Source organism: Arthroderma uncinatum, assembly GCF_011692745.1.
Source record: "Arthroderma uncinatum strain CBS 119779 chromosome Unknown scaffold2, whole genome shotgun sequence".
In the NCBI taxonomy this organism is placed as follows: Eukaryota; Fungi; Ascomycota; class Eurotiomycetes; order Onygenales; family Arthrodermataceae; genus Arthroderma; species Arthroderma uncinatum.
In genome coordinates this window covers 796,310-817,643 of record NW_022983864.1, presented here as the reverse complement: position 1 = coordinate 817,643, position 21,334 = coordinate 796,310, and the positions used below count along the sequence as shown (strand labels likewise).

Here is a 21,334-nt window from a genome sequence, read left to right as displayed (position 1 = left end):
TCCCTTATTCAGGGATGCTTCCAAAGGCAGGGTCTCTGACACTACCGCCTCCATCGTTCAGGCCAGCAATTGGACGATTGTACGACCATCCTTCAAATGGTCTTTGCATGGTTCGTGAAAGTCCGGATCCTTCCTCGAAGGAGTCGACTGGGACCTCTGATGTGAATTCAATATCAAAGTTTGCAGTATCACGGGCGTCCGCCTAAGTATCGGTAAGCAGGTGTAAAAAATAGGGGATGTATAAAAGGATACCAAAGCAGGGAGACATACCACATTGGGACGGAAGCTGGGCTCATATTTACGCTGTAGCAACTTGCGCCAGTCAATATTTGCAAAGAAGTGATGACCTTTGATCTCGGCAGCGCCGCCAACACCGAGACGACGCTGGGGGTCGCGCTCAAGGAGGCGTGAAAGAAGGTCTCTCGCAGCACCGGGGACAATTTCTTGACTTGGGAAGGTGAGAGGGTCATGCAAGATCTTTCGATACATTTCGTTCGTGTCCTCGTCGTAGAAAGGGGGAAGACCAGTTAACATCTCGTATAGAAGAACTCCCAGAGTCCACCAGTCAACGGCCTTGGTGTAACCATGACCAAGGAGAAGTTCTGGCGCGAGATACTCTGGGGTACCACAGAATGCTTGAAAAACGACTTTGTTAGTAAGGAGGACAATAAGAAACGGGGTTGATGTGCATACTGTTGGTGCGATCTTCATCCTTCATGCCAAGCTTACAAAGCCCAAAGTCGCATAGGGCGATGTGACCACTATAATCTAGTAGGATATTTTCGGGTTTAAGATCCCTGTAGATCACCTTAAAGCCGTGTAAACACTCCAAGGCGCATAGCAATTCCGCCGTGTAAAATCGAGCCCTGTTGATGTCGAACCGTTGTTCCCGTTGAAGGTGATGGAAAAGCTCACCACCGTTCACGAATGCTAGAACGAGATACAATTTTTCTGGAGACTGGAAAGAAAACTTCAGCGGAACAATGAATGGGTTGCTAATCTGTGAGAGGACAGATCTTTCGGCCAAAGTATGCTCTACTTCTGAGCGCGAGATGATATGGGCCTTTCGGATGGTTTTCATCGCATAAATTCGGCCGGTGTCGCGTTTCCTAGCAAGGCATCGTTAGTCAACGCTCAAAGTGTAGGGTATGATGATATGTCGGATGAAAGTTACTATCACTTACATGACTTGCATAACCTTTCCGAAGCTGCCCTTTCCAACAACCTTGAGCAGCTCGAAGTCAGCCATTGTGAGACTTCGCTGACGGTTCTCCACAAACGAAACTCCGATTTTAATTGTTCCGGTGCCAAACTGCAGGTCAATCCACTCGGAGCCCATCTGGCCAAGCTGTTTCTCTTTTTGGGCAAAAGCTGCGGCGGCTTTCTCACGCTCCTTTTTGCTGGCTTTAGGGTCTTCGACGAATCGACGGCGTTCTTCAAAGCGAGGATTGATCTTGCAAGCTCCCAGGAATATGTCGTCACTGCGTCCACTTCCGGGGCGTGCCGCGGGGTTCCGAATGTAGACCTGAACGTTCAAGTCCGTAACTCGAGAAACGTCGAATTTGAAGGAGGTGTTGTCGCCTGCCCACAGTGGGTTTTCCGGAGTACCCGAAACCGAGTCGACAAAGACTTGAAGCTTATCAAAGTCTAGCAAAGCATATGGCAAGTGCTTTGCCGAGTAGCGTCCATGGTTTGTCGGAGCAGCGTTGATGCCACCACTTGTAGATTGTGGTCTCATAGACTGAGAGAACGAGTTCGGGATATGTGATGCGTGGGAGGAGCTTGGTCTCATTGAACCGGAGTATGGGCCGGAGCCTTGGTAGTGGGAGTTGAAGATTTGTTCGTAGTGAGGGGAGAGTGAGAAGCCCTGGCCTTCGTGGAGGGTCACGATGAGGATTCCAGGTTTCAAGGGATCAGGAGTTGCAGCAGCAGCTGTCTCTGAAGCAGCTACAGGAAGATTAGTATTGATCAGATTTAAAAAGACGCCATGATGGATAGTAGCTCACCTATGCCATTTGAACTTGTGGAGGAAGATGCGGTTGGAGTTTTGCTAAGAGGGGCACCATCTTCAGCTGGGACATCTGCCTTGGGAGCAGACGCGGTAGAGGACCGGCTGAAAGTATTTGCCAGAGGCGCCAGGTGCGTCTCCTTGAGCTCTGTGAACGCGTCTTGGGTCAGTATCTAGAGATTGTGAACTGATATAGACAGGATATCAAGGTATCTGCATACTTTTGGTCAGCTTCCACGACATGTTGACGGGAATTTCAGCAATAGACAAATCTATTAGGCTGCACGGCTTGCCAGCAGTGTCGTCGGCATATATCTAAAAATCCCCTACTAAGTGGTGCTGCGGTAGAGTAGCAAGAGTGTGGGGGCTGTTCAGCTGGTAAAAAAGAGCCCTGAACAGAAGGCTATGTCGGCGGAAAGAAAGGTGTAAGAGGACAAAGGGAACAGGACAAGAAGACCTCTTGCTCACCAATTTAAGGGCAAGGCGAACAGGCCGGCAGTGACTGTGGATGGCATGGTGATATCTACCATCTTTCACTGTCTTCACTATCTTCGCTGCAACGTACTCCAGGCCTGACTCAGCAAGCCACAGCCGGAACAACCTTGATGCGACTTACAGTCATCTCATTTTCTTCAGCTTCTCTTAGTGTTGTTAGACTTGTCTTGTATTGTCCTGATATTTGTCCTCAGCCTTCCTTATATCTATCCAAAGCTACCCTTGTACTTTATCCTATATTCATCCTATATTCATCCTCTGTATTTCCTTAATGTATCTTTTGGGAAATAAACTCCGGACCATGGACTTTTATTATCCCGGGTTACATAATCCATGTAACATGCTTAGTCACCAACCTTAAAAACACAGCCACTTTAGTCACGTGTAGAAATGCACTAAACCAGATCGGGGCAAGGGCGGCTCCTTCCGTCATTGAGCTTTCAACCTCAAAAGTATCTCAACCTGCCAACTCGAAGATAGAGACCAGAGGAAAGGATAGTCCTGCGTCGAAGAGACGGCCTTGACTGCTCGATACTGGCTGTAGGGGGGATTTGGTCAACATATACACCTTGCCAGACGATGCGCAGACAACCACATCTATGGGTGTTATAAGGAAGAAGACCGCGGCGCGTGGCACGGATGGCGGAACCAAATACCACTGTGATGTCTGCTCGATTGACATCACCTCCACGGTGAGATCCCATTTGCAGGGTAGAGGACAAGTCAATGATATCAGAACTGACAATGAGTGATATCAGGTCCGGATATCATGCGCCCACAGTGCTTGCCCCGAGTATGATATGTGTGTCCCCTGCTTTGCGCGAGGAGCCGCAGTCAAATCCCACGATCCTCGCACCCACCCGTACTCTGTCGTCGAACAGAACTCGGTCCCCATATATGACCCCGACTGGGGCGCCGACGAGGAGCTTCTTCTTCTAGAAGGAGCGGAGATATACGGACTTGGGTCATGGGCTGATATTGCGGATCATATTGGAGGGTACCGGACGAAGGATGAAGTCAGGGACCATTATATCAAAACCTACCTTGGAGGGTCGAATTTCCCGCTCCCTGATCTTGCCGACCCCCATGACAAAACGTTACAGGTGCAGATACCAAAGGAAGAGTTTCAAGCACGAAAGAAGCGACGAATACAAGCGCGTAAGGATGCCGCCAAAGCTGCACCGCCTGCAACGCCTAAACAAAAACCAACCGCCTCAGTCCCAGCTTGTCATGAGGTTCAAGGATACATGCCAGGTCGACTCGAATTTGAAACTGAGTTTGCCAACGATGCTGAAGAGGCGGTACAGCATATGCAGTTCGAGCCTGGAAATGGTCTCAACGCAAACGGCGAGATGGATCCAGAAATGGAGTTGAAGATGACTGTGAAGGATATCTATAACTCTCGATTAACCGCTAGAACAGAACGGAAGAAAATCGTCTTCGAGCATAATTTGCTCGACTACCGTAAGAATGCGGCACAGGAGAAGAAGCGAACGAAGGAGGAACGGGAACTCCTTAACAAAGCCAAGCCATTCGCCCGGATGATGAACCATGACGACTTCGAGGAATTCACAAAGGGCTTAGAATACGAACATAATCTTAGGCTTGCTATTGCACAGCTCCAGGAGTGGAGGACGATGGGGATCGGTGACCTCAAGAGCGGTGAGAAGTATGAGCAGGAGAAACTACAAAGGGCCCAGCGCTCTGTGCCGCAGGGTTCCTTTGACCGCTTTAGCACTACCAGGCCGAAGCCCCCAGCTGTCTCGGAGGGGCCGTCTGCGGCTTCTCAATTGACACTACCAGAGCTTCCACTTCGGTTACAGCGACCTGGTTCCTCCAAGGCCAACGCTTCGGAGCCACCGCCTCTCAATGATTTTGACAAGGCTTTTGCGAGCAACAGTCTAGCAGGCACTCCTACCCCTCAACCAGTGAAAACTAAATACACAATACCACTTATCACTGGGTTAGTCCCCTGGAAAGTTGAAAATGATAATTCTCCGGACCTGCACCTTTTGACGAAAGACGAAGCTGAGCTCTGCAATATCTTACATTTGAATCCCAAGCCTTATCTGGCTATCAAGGAACATTTGCTCAAAGAAGCGATGAAACAGGGTGGTAACCTGAAGAAAAAGGACGTCAAATCGATGTGCAAGGTGAGATCCCCTCCTTTGCTTCTTCATAAAACTTATTCAACCTTTGTTCCTTACCCTTTTGACGATCATGCTCGCTAACCATGTGGCGTTTCCCCTTAGATTGATGCCCAAAAATCAAGCCGCATATATGATTTTATGGTCCACAGTGGATGGATTTCAAAGGCATGACATTGCATATGACGACTATACGAAATTTTTAAACTATTCCCCTTAGCCTTCCGGTTCTCAACTTATCCCGCATGTCTTAGCTATGTTTTGTCTTTGCAACCTTTGCCTGTAAATAGCTCGCCTTTGGGTTAATTACTTTGATGATTTGTGTTTTGCTCGGTGTAGTTGATTTCTGCTCTGTATCGCGATGGAATACGGATTACGACATACCTCAAATTATGCGTGGGCAGCTCCGATCTTTCCATCAGCAACGCCACTAGGTCACTATGCCTTGGGATGGTTCTATAACCAGAATGATGTTTCTACCAGAATTTGAAGTTTGGTTCGGGCCGTACAACTTGAGGTATAGCCCCTCATCCTACGCTTCACCTTTACCCCTCTGTGCTATCTTCGGGGGAGCAACAGGACCATCCATTCTCTACGCCCCCATGTTCACTGTAGGACATACCACTGTACGCTATACTCGACTCGAAATCGACAGCCACCTCCGCATTGCACGATGCCATAGGAGGGTTGCTTATTAAGTGGACGTTCTGAGACTACAACCATCAAATTGAGATTAACAAGACGTTAGCTGTCAATCCGCATCTTTCTCGACCATAGACTTACATTCTCTCAACTTAGCTACGTGGGAAGAGTGACGATCGAGTTGAGATACAATATATGCCGCAAGTTCCACGGTCGATAGGCCTTCAGTCGAACTGATAATTTACGCGGAACGTCTTACGGAGCACTGCAGACCTGAAGAACGGTCAATCTATGATGAGGGGAAGATTCGCTTGTCAACAGCGATATGATAGCCTTGACAATACCCGACCAGGCCAATTAGGCTCAGACACATGGATTACTTCGACGTGATCTGGAGGCAGCTGTCAACTCGACACTACAAGAGCTTTCGGCCTGGCGGCAGCGGAAGATGAACCATTGACAAATGAGAGAGGGGTAAGGGCATCACAGAAGGGAACAAGCAAAATCGGCTGTCACACATGAACTTCCGCGCAGTTCCATTCGATATCCATGGCCGGCCACGGAGAGGCACCAGCCCTGTGTCCCCCGTCCACCCGCAGGCCCTACCATCCCAGCTGCCACATAAGTCCGGCAGCTCAACGGGCCTAACGCTCTGAGGTACATGATCTATGCTGCTCGGTTTCCGTTTCGGGCTATATTCCGATTTGTCCTAGCTCTCCAGAGTCATCGCTTCTTCGCCATAGCGGAGATTCCCCTCGTTGGTTAGTTGCATGGCATTGTTGAGGCTGCAGTTTCAAGGACTTCACCGGCAACTATGCCGATCTTTCTTAAACATTTCTATAACCCTTGGAGCGCTATTGGAAACCTCAAAGTTGAGGCGCACCCGGCGCCTTTTGGGAGCCGATCCCGAACCAAAATCCATTGTGATCAAGCCCCGGTGACTTGGTTTCCGAAGAGGAGAATCGATCCTTGCTGGGATTTCATCTAGAACTGGAATTTACACCGAATATCTCGTCCGGTGATGTGACGGATTGCGTGTTCATGTTGTGTTCGAGCAAGCATGAATTGGCATACCTAGACTCTATTGTCGTTCTCTAAAGCCATAGTCACACCCGCCTATCTCCCCTCATATCTCTAGGTGACGAATGTTTCCTGCCAGAGCCGATCAGCCGTCCTTATCGCAATGTTAGTCCTATATCAGATCTTTTTATATCCGAGGCTCATGATATAGATATGTTATGAAAGGGTTGAATACTCACCTAATAGTTCTCATACTGAGTGTGGAGATCTAGCAACATGAATTATCAGAACCCCTAACGGAGCCCCCTAATTCAGCACCTTCAAGCTCTGGGAAGAGACGAATGTCTGAGGTATTCTTGCCCGGAGCCATGGGTCCAAACTTCTAACCCCACGCCGTGTCACTTTAAAGCTTTAAAATGTTCCTATGTGAGCTTATCTTTCTAAAAGATACATGGATGTTCCACCACGGTTGGAAGATCGAGCTTGAAGATCCCTCAGCCAGCACCATGTAAGTATATCTAGAAGTGTGTGCAACGTGCCTCAGGGACAACATTCAGTTCTCCAGTCCACAGCCTGTGCCTGTGTCTGGATAACCTGAAAATCAGGAATTTGTTAATCGTGGTCTTTGAGACCCCGCCTTATCCCACACCTATGATCTCGCCATACAGATGGATAGGTGTATTTAAATGGGTATCAAGGAACTCTTTCTTGATTTCAAAGGAACAATCGTGCAAGCAGCCAGCTAAATTCAAAGGTCTGGAACCAGAGACATCCTAGCTACTTGACTTTGATTCAGGTATGCATCTTGCTAGTGAATCATTTGAATACTGAAGACGTTCATACTAATAGGTGACATTCATCTTAAAAGAAGGATATCCTTTCCAACAGCCAATATGCGTTTTGATTCCTTGGTTTTTATGTCCTTCGTTGGACTTGCTGCTTCCGCAGCAATTGGTACGGATTTCCAATTACAAACAGCTTCACCCTGTTCGATATGCTGATATGTATGTTATAGATCGTCGAAACTTTGGCGGAAATACCCATGTGAACCATCGCCGACAGCCACAATTGGATGGCCTTTTGGGTATACTCGGGGGGTTGGGTAACCTTGGAGGTAAACCGCCAACCCCTAATATTGGAGCAGGAGGCCTCGGCATGATGGAGGATGGCGATGACGAGAACCCAAGTCCTACCGGCATTGCGAGTGAAACAGCCGCGAGCACAGAGGCGACCGCTTCTCCTAGTGCAAGTTCTAGTGCTACAGCCTCTGCTGCCTCCGCTACCTCCGCCGCCTCCGCTACAGCCCCTGCATCTGCTACAGCCGAAAACGAGCCAGAGGAGAGCGCAACGCCAGTGCCATCACCTACACCAGAAAGCCAGCCTATGCCAAATTCACCAGAGGCAAGCCAGTCTGCCTCTCAGGCGATGCCATCGATGTCAGCAAGCGGCCATCGCACGGATGAGTCTCAAGGAATGGGCTCTGAAGAACATGGCCATACTATGGGTGAGGAGCAATCCCAGACTATGGGCAGCGAGCAAAGACAAAGCAAAACCATGGAAGGACAGACGAGACAGCCCCAGACCATGGGCGGTGGGACACAATCCATGCCTGAAACTCAAGGTGAAAGTGCTCCCATGCCAACCACAAGCGCAGAGACCATTGCCAGCAATGCCCGCCCGCGCCCATCTAACATGTCAGGGCGTCGCCCACGGCCTTCCGGGGCTCAAACAGGAAGGGTGTCATCCGTAAGCCAATCTATGACTGCAACGGCCACGCCCTCTGCTGCTTCAGCTGCAGAGAAACCAACGGCCACACCTCCCCGCCCCTCAGTCATGGATCTCTTTGGCTTGGGCGAGAAGGCGGAGAAGAAAGAGGAGGAGGAACAAAAGAAGAAAAAGAAGAAGCCATCAAAGGCCTCCGCAAGCCTAACTCCCTCTGCTTCTGCTTCTAGTCAGCAACCCACGGCCGCATCTGCGTCTGCATCTCCGTCTGCCTCTGCCTCCGCCGCTGCCTCTGCTTCTCCATCTGCTTCCCCATCCGCATCTGCCTCCCCATCAGCATCTGACGCATCCGCTGCATCCGCTGAGCCCAGTGCTAGCGCCTCGCTATCTTCATCTTCAGATCTCAGCTCTTTTTTTGAGTGATAAGAAAATGAATAGTATAGTTATTGAGGAGAAGGCTCCTAGATTCGGGAGGAGCAGGATGAGCGGGCGAGCAGGAAGATACGAAGATTCCTTATCTATTCCCACCATTTTCTTATCGTTTCTATCGAAAACGCCGCAGCGCCTTGATCCTTACCAAGGTAAGATAATATAAAGAAACCATCATTCTCTTTCTGGAAAGCGAAAGAAACCCCCCAAAAAAGGACCAAAGTGTGATCGATTTTACAACAGGGGGACACGAAATCCTGTCTGTCTTTCCCTGCCTTGTGTTTTGAAGCATTGGATGCTTTTGAGATCATGCCATGTTGAGCATGTAAGCACCAATACCACCTGTCGTTAATTAAATAGTTAATGGAAGATTTATGCACTTAGTATTAAGAATCAATGGCCCACTCTCAATTACAAATCCCATCGCCCGTATGCTCGCTGATTGTCCTCCTAGCTACGCTTGTATGAAACAATAACTATGGGTTTATGCTCGTGATAAGAAATCGAAATTATTGGTGAGATCGTATCATTGGAAGAAGACTGATCGTAGCTACTTCTCGTAAGCAGTGTGCTCCCTACGTGATAGGACTACCAATCCCAGGATACCGAATAAATAGACAGATAGGAGCTAAAGTAACGGATTGAATATTCAAGTAAAACTATATAGAGTGATGTTCGCTTCGTATTAGTCCCGCATACTCGACTATTGACCAAGTGGCAGGGTGGAGAAAGCGCAGTCTCTGCTAAAAAACTGTATAGGATTGATCTTCCACTAGACCTTTAAACGAAGTATACATCTTGACCATTGAGAAAAGAGGCACAAGATGTTGGCAAAGTTGTGGTTCAGGTAATGTTAGTAACTGTCTCACATAAGAGACTCAAAAACCATCATAAGCAGCTGTGAACTCCAAGCCTGGAGTCTGTTTTCCCTTACACAATATCAGTGTGATCAGTGTGATAACACAAGCGAAGAAATGAAATAAACGAGCTATAATATCGAGTTTCCTCGACAAGAGTCCAGGACTTGTTCCATCTGGCAGCTCAGTCATTATGGTAAGGCAGTTACATGATTGCCATCCATATGATGAAGAGATATTTATCCCACAGACGGAAATTTCGAGCTTTCTGGCTGGTTGATGTTTGAAGGAGCAAGAGAGAAGTTGAAGCGTTGATTTTTTTTTCCCTTTTGAGTGGCCGTCGGATCCGCCTTTACTTTAATCCGAGAGCACCACGTGACTGATGGCGAGGACTGCATTTTTTTATATCAAACTCGCATTTTCGCCCTTCTCTCCTTCTTTTCTTCTTTCCTTCTTCACACTTTTTGAAATATTTATATTTCATGTGAACGCATATAATCAACCTCCAATTTCCTTAACCCCATAGGATGGCCAGGTCAGATTGCGCACTAGAGGAATATAATGAAGGGTATCTAATGGCACTGTAACCTACTTCTCCATAGGTTTTGGCGTCACCTGCAGTTATGACATCTATTTACTCATACTGTTCTTGCGATATTGCTGTTCTATGGCTGGCTTAAATTGTACTCTGCCTGCGCTGGCATTACAGAGAGACAGGCTGTAGCCATATAGACCACGATGTATACTCTTATTTATACAAGGAAGATTTCGGGTATACACCAGGGCGGCAAAAGAACTGATGCCCGAATATTGATAATCTAAGCTAGTTTCACGGATAGAAACGGAGTAGGCTGGAAGTAAAATGCCTTATAATGAGATTATACTCTCATTGCATGTCATATACATAAAGCGTGTACACATTGGTGATGTGGGTATATAGACTTAATATATGGCCATATGCAAGAATTTGTGGTGACGTTGTTAACTGTGTCCAGGCTGCAGGATGTTAGGGCTGCAAGCTACTAAAACATAGAGGCGGTGATTAATAGGGCTATGAGCCGAATCGGCTCGACTAGAGGCATGTTGCCCGTAAGACTGAAAAAGGACCTAGTTGTTGTCCATTGAGGTTTCTGCGAACTCTAACCAGTCTCCCGAGGTAGCTCGTTTCCAGAACCGGAGAGAACCATCGTCTCCAGAGGAGAGCAGGCAATCACCTAAATGCGGACGGTAAGTAAAGGGTGCGCAGTGCGGTGCATTCAAGAGTTCATGTGGGGTGTCACGAACCTGCATGAGAAAACTGAACCTGCCAAACATCAAGGTGTTTACTATCAATCGAAGCGACCTCTCTAAACGTATGTTTAAACGGACTCTCGCTGTTCTTTCTCGAATCTACAAGCGCCGTGGTTGTTTGGCTCGCAAGCGCAGTTCCAATGCCGGAGTGTGTCGGGGTCCGAGATGCGTTGTTATTTGTAGACCCATTCTGGCTATTATTCCCGCCATTTGTAACAGACGTGTATATCTCAAATATCTTGATAGTGCCATCCTTTGATCCACTGCCGATTATATCGAATCCACGGACAGAACCGTTCGCCCATGCGATATCTCGCACGAGACCTGTGTGGCCGGTTAACTCTATGGCGTGGTAGAATTTCCTACTCGCAGCCATTCGATACACCTTAACGGTATTCATCGCTGCAACCACAAGGGACAAGCTCTTACTGTCCCAAGAAGGCATAATCATATGTGTCATGTCCATAGGGTCATGATGGAACTGGACCTTGAAGCTTGTCTCATCACCTCTCGAGGGCTCCGAGCAAACGCGAAATTGGTCCAGCTGCTGCCACTCCGAGAGGTTATCCGCACCAACAGGTTCTAGGACGGTAAGAAGGCCATCGCGCGTGATTAGAGCAAGCCAAGATTCTAGATCAATGTTTCGAAAGTCCAGCGAGACGTAGGGCGTACGAATGGGCGAAGTAAGGCGGAAGATGTTCCGGAAGCGTCGCCCAGAATTGCGGGATTGCGTAACGTCTTCTTGCCATAGTTTAAATTTCATGTCCTCCCCAACGGTGCCGATATGCTGGCCAGTAAATGGTCCATTCCATGCTGCCTTTTTGGCGCAGAAGGTGTGAGCGTGGGGTTCAAACGAGATCACAACAAACGCATCTCCCCTGACTTACATCACGAATCTCCGCGTCATGCGCTCGCCAAGTATCTGTAAGCTCCCAGCCATCGTCCTTTTGATCCCACACTTTAATTCGGTGATCCGCAGAGGCTGTCAAGATGCGATTGCCGTAGAAGTTGAACTTGGTCACAGTCACCAAGTCCCGATGGCCGGCTTCGAACTCGGTGAAGGCTGTCATCTCATCGGTAGGCGCGCGCAGTACCTCATCGCTGCCTAGAACAGGGGTTGGGTTCCTGCATGAGAGAATGACTGCGCAAGCTGGCCCTGTCGCGGGTTTGATTACTTACTTGCTCTTGGTTGCGCGGGTTGTAGTTGCGCTCTGTCGGGTCGTCCACGTGACTTAGACGCGGCGCCTAACTTTGATTGACGCGAAAAACAAAAGGACAACTTGCGCGATGTAAATAGTACAATTTAAGCGCCGGACATTTCTCTTTAACTGTTTTTTGCCTTTGACTAACTGTACGGTGGCTTCACAGGATGTGCATGATACGATGGCGGTAACTCTCACTAGCAGAGAGACATGGAGTCTACTTGCGCTGGTGATAGCCTGTTCGGCTGTCCTCGCGAAGAACGCGATTCAGGGCGATGGAGAGCCTCTGGTTGCTTCACTGGCGTTGTCCGGGATCGCCTTTGCGGCGTCCTTTAGCCTCATTCGATGGCTAGGGGATGTATTCATGAAAGCTGGGCTGAAAGGGAAAGACATGTCGAAGCTGAAGAAGATAGAGATGTATGTCTTGCCGCCCGTTATTATTAAAAGGCATCCGCTAATGCATATTCTAGACCGGAAACTATGGGCGCCGTTGTTGCAGTTGTTTATATTCTGATTCTTATCATATTTATTCCATTTCCTTTCTACAAGGAACTCGTTGCAGCAACATCTGGAGGAGGGAATCGTGATATACCTTTACCAGTCCACCACGTTGAGACTGGGCGCTTTTTGCATAAGTTCCCTCACAATAAGGTATTTCTCTGGCTGTATAGTTCCGTACGGGTGAACCATCTATTTACTCAATGATATATAGCTCGCGACCTATCTCTCTGGATTACTCTCGTTGCAGTCAATCGTCATACTTGGCATCGGTGACGACCTCTTGGATATTCGATGGCGGCATAAGTTTTTTATTCCTGCGTTTGCCGCAGTTCCGATGCTCATCGTTTACTTTGTCGACTTTGGAGTGACACACGTCATCGTACCCGTCCCTCTCCAAGAGTATCTGGGCCCGTCCATTGATCTTGGCTGGATGTACTACGTATATATGGCAGCGGTTGCCATATTTTGCCCCAACAGCATCAACATGTTAGCTGGGATCAACGGGATCGAGGTTTCGCAGTCGATAGCCATAGCCTGCTTGTTGATAGCAAACGACGCACTGTTTTTGTCACCATTTACGCCGTACCCACACCCGGCCACGGACTCCCATCTCTTCTCCATATACCTGCTACTGCCCTTCATCGCCGTATCGCTAGCGTTATGGTGGCATAACTGGTACCCATCGAAAGTCTTTGTGGGAGATACCTACTGCTACTTTGCCGGCATGGTCTTTGCCGTTGTGGGGATACTGGGTCATTTCAGCAAAACGCTGTTGCTGTTGTTTGTACCCCAGATTTTTAATTTCCTATACTCGACACCACAGCTATTTCATGTGATCCCCTGTCCACGACACCGGCTGCCCAAGTTCAATCCGCGAACAGGGCTAATGGAGCCATCAGTCACCGAATGGGCGCGCCCTCCTCACAGGATAATCGCAATGGGCCTCGATCTTCTGGACGCCCTGTATCTTCTGCGGGTCAAGAAGAACGAAGACGGGGAAATCGTCGAGACGACGAACCTAACCCTGCTCAATCTGTGGCTGCTCTGGTTTGGGCCGCTGCGGGAGGACAGGCTTGCCATTCACATTGTCGGCGTCCAGCTGCTCTGCGGCGTGGGGGCGCTCCTGGTTCGACACAAACTTGCCTTGCTCGTCTTCAGGGAAGATAACCGCGGGCCGGGATTTGTATACTAATAGACATTCATACTTCACATACATTCATACATATATACTTATATCTATATATTCATAATATCTTACTTATATTCATACTTATATTCATACTTATACTTCTATAGAAAGAGTCCGAAAGCGGCGACCTCGGCCCGATGCCACGACATGACTAATACCCGCGTCTTGGCGCTTCTTGGCCAATCGGAGTACGTCATAAGCTGATGACCGCCGATACCGGCCGCTCCCCGCCAGCTCCAAGCTTCACTATATATGGACGAGAAGGAAAGCTCCAGGATCCCAATTGACAACTACAACTTCAACTTCCTCACTCTCACATTCTCTCCCTCTTCCTCTCTGCCAGGCGTGGCTCGTTACAAGACTCGCAACAATGCCGGCTCTAGATAAAACGCCAAAGACGCTGTACGACAAGGTCTTCAGGGATCATATCGTCAACGAACAGAAAGATGGCACAATCCTGTTGTATATAGGTACGTACCTTTTCACCGGCCCCCCTGCTATAGGATCTCGCATGCTAATATAAGCTTGAACTTGCAGATAGACATCTTGTGCATGAGGTTACGTCGCCAGTAAGTCGTGTACAGCTTGACCCCTGCTCCATAGCTGCAAATGCTAACGCGCTACCCCACAGCAAGCTTTTGAAGGCCTGAAGAACGCTGGACGGAAGGTTAGGAGGCCAGACTGCACATTGGCAACAGTTGATCACGTAAGAACACATATCTACACTCTTAGGCGGACCGGTGGCTGACCATAATGTTTTATAGAACATCCCTACGACCTCCCGCGAAACATACAAGAATGTTGCAGGATTCGTGCAAGAGGCCGATTCTCGGATACAATGCATGACGCTGGAAGACAACATCAAGGACTTCGGCATCACCTACTTTGGGTTGGGAGACAAGAGACAAGGCATCGTTCACATCATTGGCCCCGAACAAGGGTTCACTCTACCTGGTACCACCGTTGTCTGTGGTGACAGCCATACCTCTACCCATGGAGCATTCGGCGCATTGGCGTTCGGTATCGGCACCAGCGAGGTCGAACATGTTCTTGCAACTCAGACCTTGATCACCAAGAGAAGTAAGAACATGCGTGTACAGGTAGATGGGGAGCTTCCACCAGGCGTCAGCAGTAAGGACATAGTCCTGTACGTGATCGGTGTGATCGGAACTGCGGGCGGTAATGGAGCTGTCATCGAGTTCTGTGGATCTGCTATACGAGGACTCAGCATGGAAGCACGCATGTCAATCTGCAATATGTCTATCGAAGCCGGTGCCAGAGCTGGTATGATTGCGCCTGATGAAATCACATTCGAGTACTTAAAGGGCAGACCTCTCGCGCCAAAGTACGACAGCCCAGAATGGAAGAAGGCAGTAGCCTACTGGTCAAGCTTGAAATCAGACGACGGTGCTGTTTACGATAGGGAGGTCGTCATTGATGCAAAGGATATCGTGCCAACGATATCTTGGGGCACGTCGCCTCAGGACGTTGTTCCAATCACCGGTGTCGTCCCTGGCCCCGATGATTTCACGGACGAGGTCAAGAAAGCAAGCTGCCGTCGGGCCCTGGAGTATATGGGTCTCACCGCCGGTACACGAATGGAGGATATCCCAGTCGACAAGGTCTTTATTGGTTCCTGCACGAATGCACGAATTGAGGATCTTCGGGTTGCTGCTCATATTGTGGAAGGCAAGAAAATTGTCTCAAATATCATGCGTGCAATGATTGTTCCTGGATCCGGCTTGGTCAAGCGACAGGCTGAATCCGAAGGTCTTGACAAGATATTTCTTGATGCTGGATTCGAGTGGAGGGAAGCGGGATGCTCCATGTGTCTCGGTATGAACCCGGATATCCTCTCGCCTAGAGAAAGATGCGCCAGTACATCGAACAGAAACTTCGAAGGCCGACAGGGAGCCGCTGGCCGAACACATCTGATGTCCCCTGCCATGGCAGCCGCCGCCGCTATAGTCGGAAAGCTCGCTGATGTACGCAAGATTGCATCAACAATCCCAACGACACAAAAGAAGTCCTCGCCGAAACTCGAAATTCATGCCGACGTGGACGATGAGGACGAGCTCGACCGGATTCTTGACTACCCCGAAGATAATGAGCCTCATACCAACACTACTGCGGAGAAGACATCGGCCGGGCTACCCAAGTTTACCACCCTCAAGGGAATCACCGCATTCCTGGACCGGGCGAACGTTGACACCGATGCCATCATCCCCAAACAGTTCCTCAAGACAATCAAGCGCACTGGCCTTGGAAGTGCCCTGTTCCATCCTCTCCGATATAACGAAGACGAATCAGAAAACCCCAACTTTGTCCTTAACAAGGAGCCATACCGCAACGCTAAGATCCTCGTCAGCGGCGAGAACTTTGGATGTGGGAGTTCTCGTGAACATGCCCCCTGGGCCCTGCTTGATTTTGGCATAAAGTGTATAATTGCACCATCATTTGCAGACATTTTCTTCAACAACACATTCAAGAACGGGATGCTCCCCATCGCTATCCCCGATGAGAAAATCCTCAAGAAACTAGCTGCTGAGGCCGATGCCGGTCACGAATTGGAAGTCGACCTGGTCAACCAACGCATCAATGACGCTGCCGGCAACAAGCTTGCAGAGTTCGAAGTCGAGGAGTTCCGAAAACACTGCCTAGTCAACGGCCTCGATGACATCGGCTTAACCATGCAGATGGAAGGCATGATCCGCAAGTTCGAGGGTCAGCGGACACGCGACACCCCCTGGTTGGATGGAAGCGGATACCTGAAGCGGAAAAACGGGCAAACAGGGCCTGTCATGGTAGAAGCTGCTCCCGTTCCCAAGACAAACAGGGGCGAGGTCAAGGGTGAACCACTGGAATGGTGAGAGAGGAAAGAAAAAAAGTTAACAGAGCCTATTGTATTCCCCCATGTTCATACACTGTCGACATTACGCGTGGCGTCATAATACCTACATAACTGCATCATGTTTTCGGGCGATATTGTACCTGTGTATATGTCTTTGAAAAAAGGAGGCTCTTGCGTGTTTAACATCATAGCATCATATGAAATTGAGCATCTTCTGTCCGTTAGTTTTCATTAAGAATGCCTAGTCATATACACTGTCAGATTTATCATTTGATCTAGAACTTCCATCCAGCTCCTCAACTACTCGGCGCCATATTTGGCTCTGTATTCAAGGAGATTCTTCAGATTCTCCTTCCCGATATCGTCTCCCAGCTTCTCAATAATATCGTTCAAACCCAGCACCGCACGAACAGGAACCGACTCCCCCAGGTCCCTCTGTGCAGCTCCAACGGCGCTCTTGGTTTCCGTATCATTGACTCTCTCCTGTCTGTCCAAGAGAACGAGCACACCAACCACGATACCGCCTTCTTTCTCGATGATGCCAACAGCTTCCCTCAACGCCGTGCCAGCCGTGATAACATCGTCTATGATGACTATCCGTTTGCCCTTCAGGGACGCACCGACGATACTCCCTCCCTCGCCGTGACTCTTGGCCTCTTTCCTATTAAACGAGTAGCTCACATTATCCCATACGCCCTGGGTATCCCGGACTCCGAGCTCGTTCAACACAGCCGTGCAGAGCGGTATTCCCTTATAAGCAGGGCCGAAAATGATATCAAAGTTAGGAACGGCGGCCTGTCCGTTATCCTGAGCTGTAGCAAATGGCGGACTGGACAGTACAGTCGCGCAGGCAGAGGCTGTGGCGTGCAGTAGCGGTGCGGTGTGCAGTAGGGTGGTGGTGAAGAAGTAGGGCGAGTTCCGGCCTGATTTGAGGACGTAGGAGCCGAACGAGAGGACTTTGCTCGAGATGAGGATGGAGAGGAGGTTCGACTTGTAGTCTGGCGACTTGCTGCCGCTGGAGGAGTCCTGGTTTGACATGGCGAGTTGACGCTGGACAGTATATAATTATCGTGAAGAGATGTAGATTTTTTTTCCTGCGAGGCGGGGTATAACTTGCGATGAGCTTCAGGATCGTTCGGAGAGAGCAATTGGCCTTTTCTTCGATGTTCAGTCGATGTGACAGGCGTCTCTATCGCGTCGAGGATGATGGAAGTCGGAGCAGTGAGTTGTGTCTATAACTTCTCTTCTCTTCTTCTTCTTCTTCTTCTTCGTCTTCTGTTCATGGTCCCCCGCTCTCCACCAGTTCGCTACGATACACCTACACATACATAACATCTACATCTACATCTACATACCATATATCTACATACACCGACATCTACAATATGATACACGATACTCAGTCTACACGTGAGGTCACAGCACGCAGTCGTCTTTGAAATACTGAATATCACGCTGCGTTACTTGAGAGCAGCGAGATCCTTGCTGGACACTTCACGATGCGCCGGGCTGAATATCAATATCGTACAGACCAATCCCTGCCAGCGTGGAAGCCGGTGAGCCTGTCCGCCTTCCGAAGGCATCAGGGAGCCTGTATCCTATCGCGATGCTGATGCCGTATGCCTTCCGGTCAGCCAGGGTGACAGGACGAGCTGGACAAGGGCGCAAGGGACAGGACGAGCTGGACAAGGGCGCAAGGGACAGGAAAGCCGATCGCCAGTTCTCTGCACAGGGGTGAATACGGGACGAGCAAGTGATAGTGGAGGGGTAAAGGCAGAGTAGAGCAGACATAAATAGTTATTATCATCCCTTCGTAGTTGAAAGTCTGGGAAAAGGAGTTGGGAAAAGAAAGAAACGCCATTGAACTGTGGAATCGCGCAGAAACGGGCAAACTCCTTTTCTTAAATATCTGACATCCCTCCTCTTCCTCTTCCTTTTCCTCTCTACTTCTCTCTCTACTTTCACTTCTCTATCTACATCTATTACTCCGGACTGCTACTACATCATCTGCTCTATCTCTGCTATATCTCTGCTCGGGCTCTCTGACTGCAGCTTCTCACTATCGCCGCCGCTCTCCAGAGCTCATCCAACTTCCTCTACAGCTCCAACCGCCCGCCCCATGAGATAAATCGCCATCTTAACACTATATGTTGCGCATACTGGCAGACAGGTGGGCACGCAAACGTTACTTCGGTTGAAAGTCCTCCCAGTCGGAAAAGATAGCAGGTAGAAGGATCGGACCTTAGACCCCTGGGCCAGCTCGGAGGCTTTTTTTCTTGACTTTTTTCTCGACCTGCTACTTCGGCTTATTTATCTCTAATTGATCGCTGTAAGCGGTAGACAGGTACGTCTCGAGGCTGGCTGAGGGCGATTTCATACTCTTTTTTGCTCCCTTCATCCCTTCTGTCTTGTTGTCGGTGGAACGGCTCTTTGTCTATCCTCATAGAGGGGTGAAACCGACCTCGGAGGGAAAACCCATAAACCTGGCGTGAATTGCACCGACCACCAAAACACCTACCTATGGTCTATCGACGATTCTGTTTTAATCTCCCTTTCCTCCGCGTTCATATTGCTTGCTTCGGAGCTAAAAGTGGCATCCTTGTGCTGTGTGCTGTGCTGCGTGGCTAACGTTACGGCTCAATAGCTTAACCCAAGATGCATATCAAAGACAAATTGGCCCTGGCAGAGGCCACTGGACGGCCCGGAATCTCCTTCGAATTCTTCCCTCCAAAGACGGCGCAAGGTGTGCAGAACCTGTACGATCGTATGGACCGTATGCATGGACTTGGACCAGCTTTTATCGATATAACATGGGGTGCGGGAGGCCGGCTGGCAGAGCTTACATGTGAGATGGTCCATGTAGCCCAGTCCGTCTATGGACTGGAGACCTGCATGCATCTCACCTGTACGGATATGCCCAGGGAGAGGGTCGACGAAGCTCTCCAGAGTGCCTTCAAGGCCGGATGCACCAACATCCTAGCTCTGCGAGGAGACCCGCCGCGAGAGAAAGAGGCGTGGGAGCAGACCGAAGGCGGATTCCGGTATGCGAGGGATCTTGTCCAGTATATCAGGGAGAAGTATGGTAACCACTTCGATATCGGCGTTGCCGGTTACCCAGAAGGGTGCGAGGACGAGGAAGACCCTGAGCTCTTGATGAAGTACCTGAAGGAGAAGGTCGATATGGGTAGTACATTTATCATCACCCAGATGTTTTACGATGCCGAACATTTCCTGGACTGGGTCAAGAAGTGCCGGGAGGCTGGCATCGCCGTACCCATCATACCCGGTATCATGCCCATCTCGACCTATGCGGCCTTCATTCGTCGAACGAACTGGGTCAAGTGCAAGATCCCCAAGGGCTGGCTTGAGGCTCTCGAGCCTGTCAAAAACGATGACGCCGCCGTCAAGCAGATCGGAAAGGCTCTTGTGTCCGAAATGTGTAGAAAACTACTCGATGGTGGCATTCACCATCTGCACTTGTATGTTCCCTTCCATTCTTCTTTCCTTCAAGGCCCCTGACTGACCAAATTATGTACAGCTATACTATGAATCTTGCACAGTCAACCTCCATGGTTTTGGAGGAATTAAACTTGAAGCCGTCCTCCGAGACCCCTCTCCAGAAGCCATTGCCATGGAGAAAGTCTTTGGGTCTTGGAAGGAGAGAGGAAGACGTTCGACCTATTTTCTGGAGACACAGACATCAATCATACGTCGCACGCACCCAGTCCTGGGATGAGTTCCCCAACGGCCGCTGGACCGACTCCCGGTCCCCCGCATTCGGAGAACTTGACGTTTACGGTATCGGACTCAAGGGCACCAACGAGCAAAACGTTAAGCTATGGGGTGAGCCCAAGTCTATCAAAGACCTATCGAATATCTTCATCCGCTTCCTGGAAGGGAAACTCGACAGACTTCCATGGAGTGAAAGCGCCATCACGCAAGAGTCGGATATCATCAAGGATGACCTGATAGAACTCAACAACAGGGGATTCCTGACCATCAACTCCCAGCCGGCGATCAACGGAGCGCAATCCTCGCATCCAGTCTATGGATGGGGACCTAAGAATGGTTACGTGTACCAAAAGGCGTATCTCGAGCTACTCGTCTCTCCTACCTTGATCGATGAGGTTATTAGACGCATCGAGACCAATTCTGACCTGACGTACCATTGTATCAACAAGAACGGCGAGCTGAAGACAAACACCAGCGATACACCCAATGCCGTCACCTGGGGTATCTTCGCTTCCAAGGAAGTGATTCAACCTACAATCGTAGAGACAGTCAGTTTCCTAGCTTGGAAGGACGAGGCATACAGACTGGGCGATGACTGGGCCAAATGCCACGACGCTGCAAGCCCCAGCAGGAAGCTGATCCAAAACACGATGGATAACTGGTATCTTTTCAACATCGGTAAGTCATCACTCTAACACGTATATTCCTTCAGGTTCATAAGAGTATCTACTAATGCATAACTTTAGTAAACAATGACTTCCACAAGACACACGACATTTTCGACCTATTCAAGGGTCTCGTCGTAAAGGACCTCGAGACTGAAGTCAGCGGCACTCAACAAGCTGCTGCACCAGAGCAGAACGGAACATCATCAGAAGCGCTGGTCTCAAAGGCTGAGAAACTAGCTGTTACAGCAAACTAGAGCTAATCCACACCATGTCTCTATTGCAACTGCCATCCCCCAACACACACTCTCTCTAACTCGCAATTTACCACCACCACCACTTTAAACCCTCTTTTTTTGGTTCCATTTCAACTTACCTTCGTCAAATACCCCATTCAACATTCGTGTTTCGTTCTAAAGCATATCATTTTGATTTTTTCGTTTTTGTTTTTATTTTTCGTTTCGTTATCTCTCTATGACCTCACCTCTAATTCCTCTCGACCCTTGCACTATCGGCGTTTCAATAGAAGAATACAAAGGTGAACGCCAAAAAAAGGGAGAACTTGTGGTCTAAGGAAGACAGCC

The 21,334-nt window shown here is 49.2% G+C and overlaps 7 protein-coding genes across 7 annotated transcripts; 4 read left to right on the top strand and 3 right to left on the bottom strand.

Moving 5' to 3' along the window:
* Positions 1-4: 4 nt before the first annotated feature.
* Positions 5-2,251, bottom strand: GIQ15_02191 (serine/threonine-protein kinase gad8; the record flags this gene model as incomplete). The annotated part of the gene is made up of 6 exons (XM_033549608.1): positions 5-202; positions 271-617; positions 694-1,109; positions 1,185-1,947; positions 2,007-2,156; positions 2,230-2,251. 6 exons carry the CDS (start codon positions 2,249-2,251, stop codon positions 5-7), a joined length of 1,896 nt encoding a protein of 631 aa, XP_033406769.1.
* Positions 2,252-3,102: 851 nt separating this feature from the next.
* Positions 3,103-4,734, top strand: GIQ15_02190 (uncharacterized protein; the record flags this gene model as incomplete). The annotated part of the gene is made up of 2 exons (XM_033549607.1): positions 3,103-3,195; positions 3,262-4,734. 2 exons carry the CDS (start codon positions 3,103-3,105, stop codon positions 4,732-4,734), a joined length of 1,566 nt encoding a protein of 521 aa, XP_033406768.1.
* Positions 4,735-10,427: 5,693 nt separating this feature from the next.
* On the bottom strand, positions 10,428-11,680 carry GIQ15_02189 (nucleoporin seh1; the record flags this gene model as incomplete). Its single annotated transcript, XM_033549606.1, has 3 exons — positions 10,428-10,534; positions 10,605-11,427; positions 11,498-11,680. 3 exons carry the CDS (start codon positions 11,678-11,680, stop codon positions 10,428-10,430), a joined length of 1,113 nt encoding a protein of 370 aa, XP_033406767.1.
* A 313-nt stretch (positions 11,681-11,993) lies between these two features.
* Positions 11,994-13,505, top strand: GIQ15_02188 (UDP-N-acetylglucosamine-1-P transferase; the record flags this gene model as incomplete). The annotated part of the gene is made up of 3 exons (XM_033549605.1): positions 11,994-12,229; positions 12,283-12,463; positions 12,525-13,505. The coding sequence occupies 3 exons, from the start codon at positions 11,994-11,996 to the stop codon at positions 13,503-13,505; spliced, it is 1,398 nt and encodes a 465-aa protein (XP_033406766.1).
* A 367-nt stretch (positions 13,506-13,872) lies between these two features.
* On the top strand, positions 13,873-16,372 carry GIQ15_02187 (3-isopropylmalate dehydratase; the record flags this gene model as incomplete). Its single annotated transcript, XM_033549604.1, has 4 exons — positions 13,873-13,972; positions 14,040-14,071; positions 14,134-14,208; positions 14,267-16,372. 4 exons carry the CDS (start codon positions 13,873-13,875, stop codon positions 16,370-16,372), a joined length of 2,313 nt encoding a protein of 770 aa, XP_033406765.1.
* A 281-nt stretch (positions 16,373-16,653) lies between these two features.
* Positions 16,654-17,391, bottom strand: GIQ15_02186 (uncharacterized protein; the record flags this gene model as incomplete). Its single annotated transcript, XM_033549603.1, has 1 exon — positions 16,654-17,391. The coding sequence occupies one exon, from the start codon at positions 17,389-17,391 to the stop codon at positions 16,654-16,656; it is 738 nt and encodes a 245-aa protein (XP_033406764.1).
* A 1,617-nt stretch (positions 17,392-19,008) lies between these two features.
* Positions 19,009-21,007, top strand: GIQ15_02185 (methylenetetrahydrofolate reductase 1; the record flags this gene model as incomplete). The annotated part of the gene is made up of 3 exons (XM_033549602.1): positions 19,009-19,832; positions 19,892-20,763; positions 20,832-21,007. The coding sequence occupies 3 exons, from the start codon at positions 19,009-19,011 to the stop codon at positions 21,005-21,007; spliced, it is 1,872 nt and encodes a 623-aa protein (XP_033406763.1).
* Between the last annotated feature and the right edge of the window lie 327 nt (positions 21,008-21,334).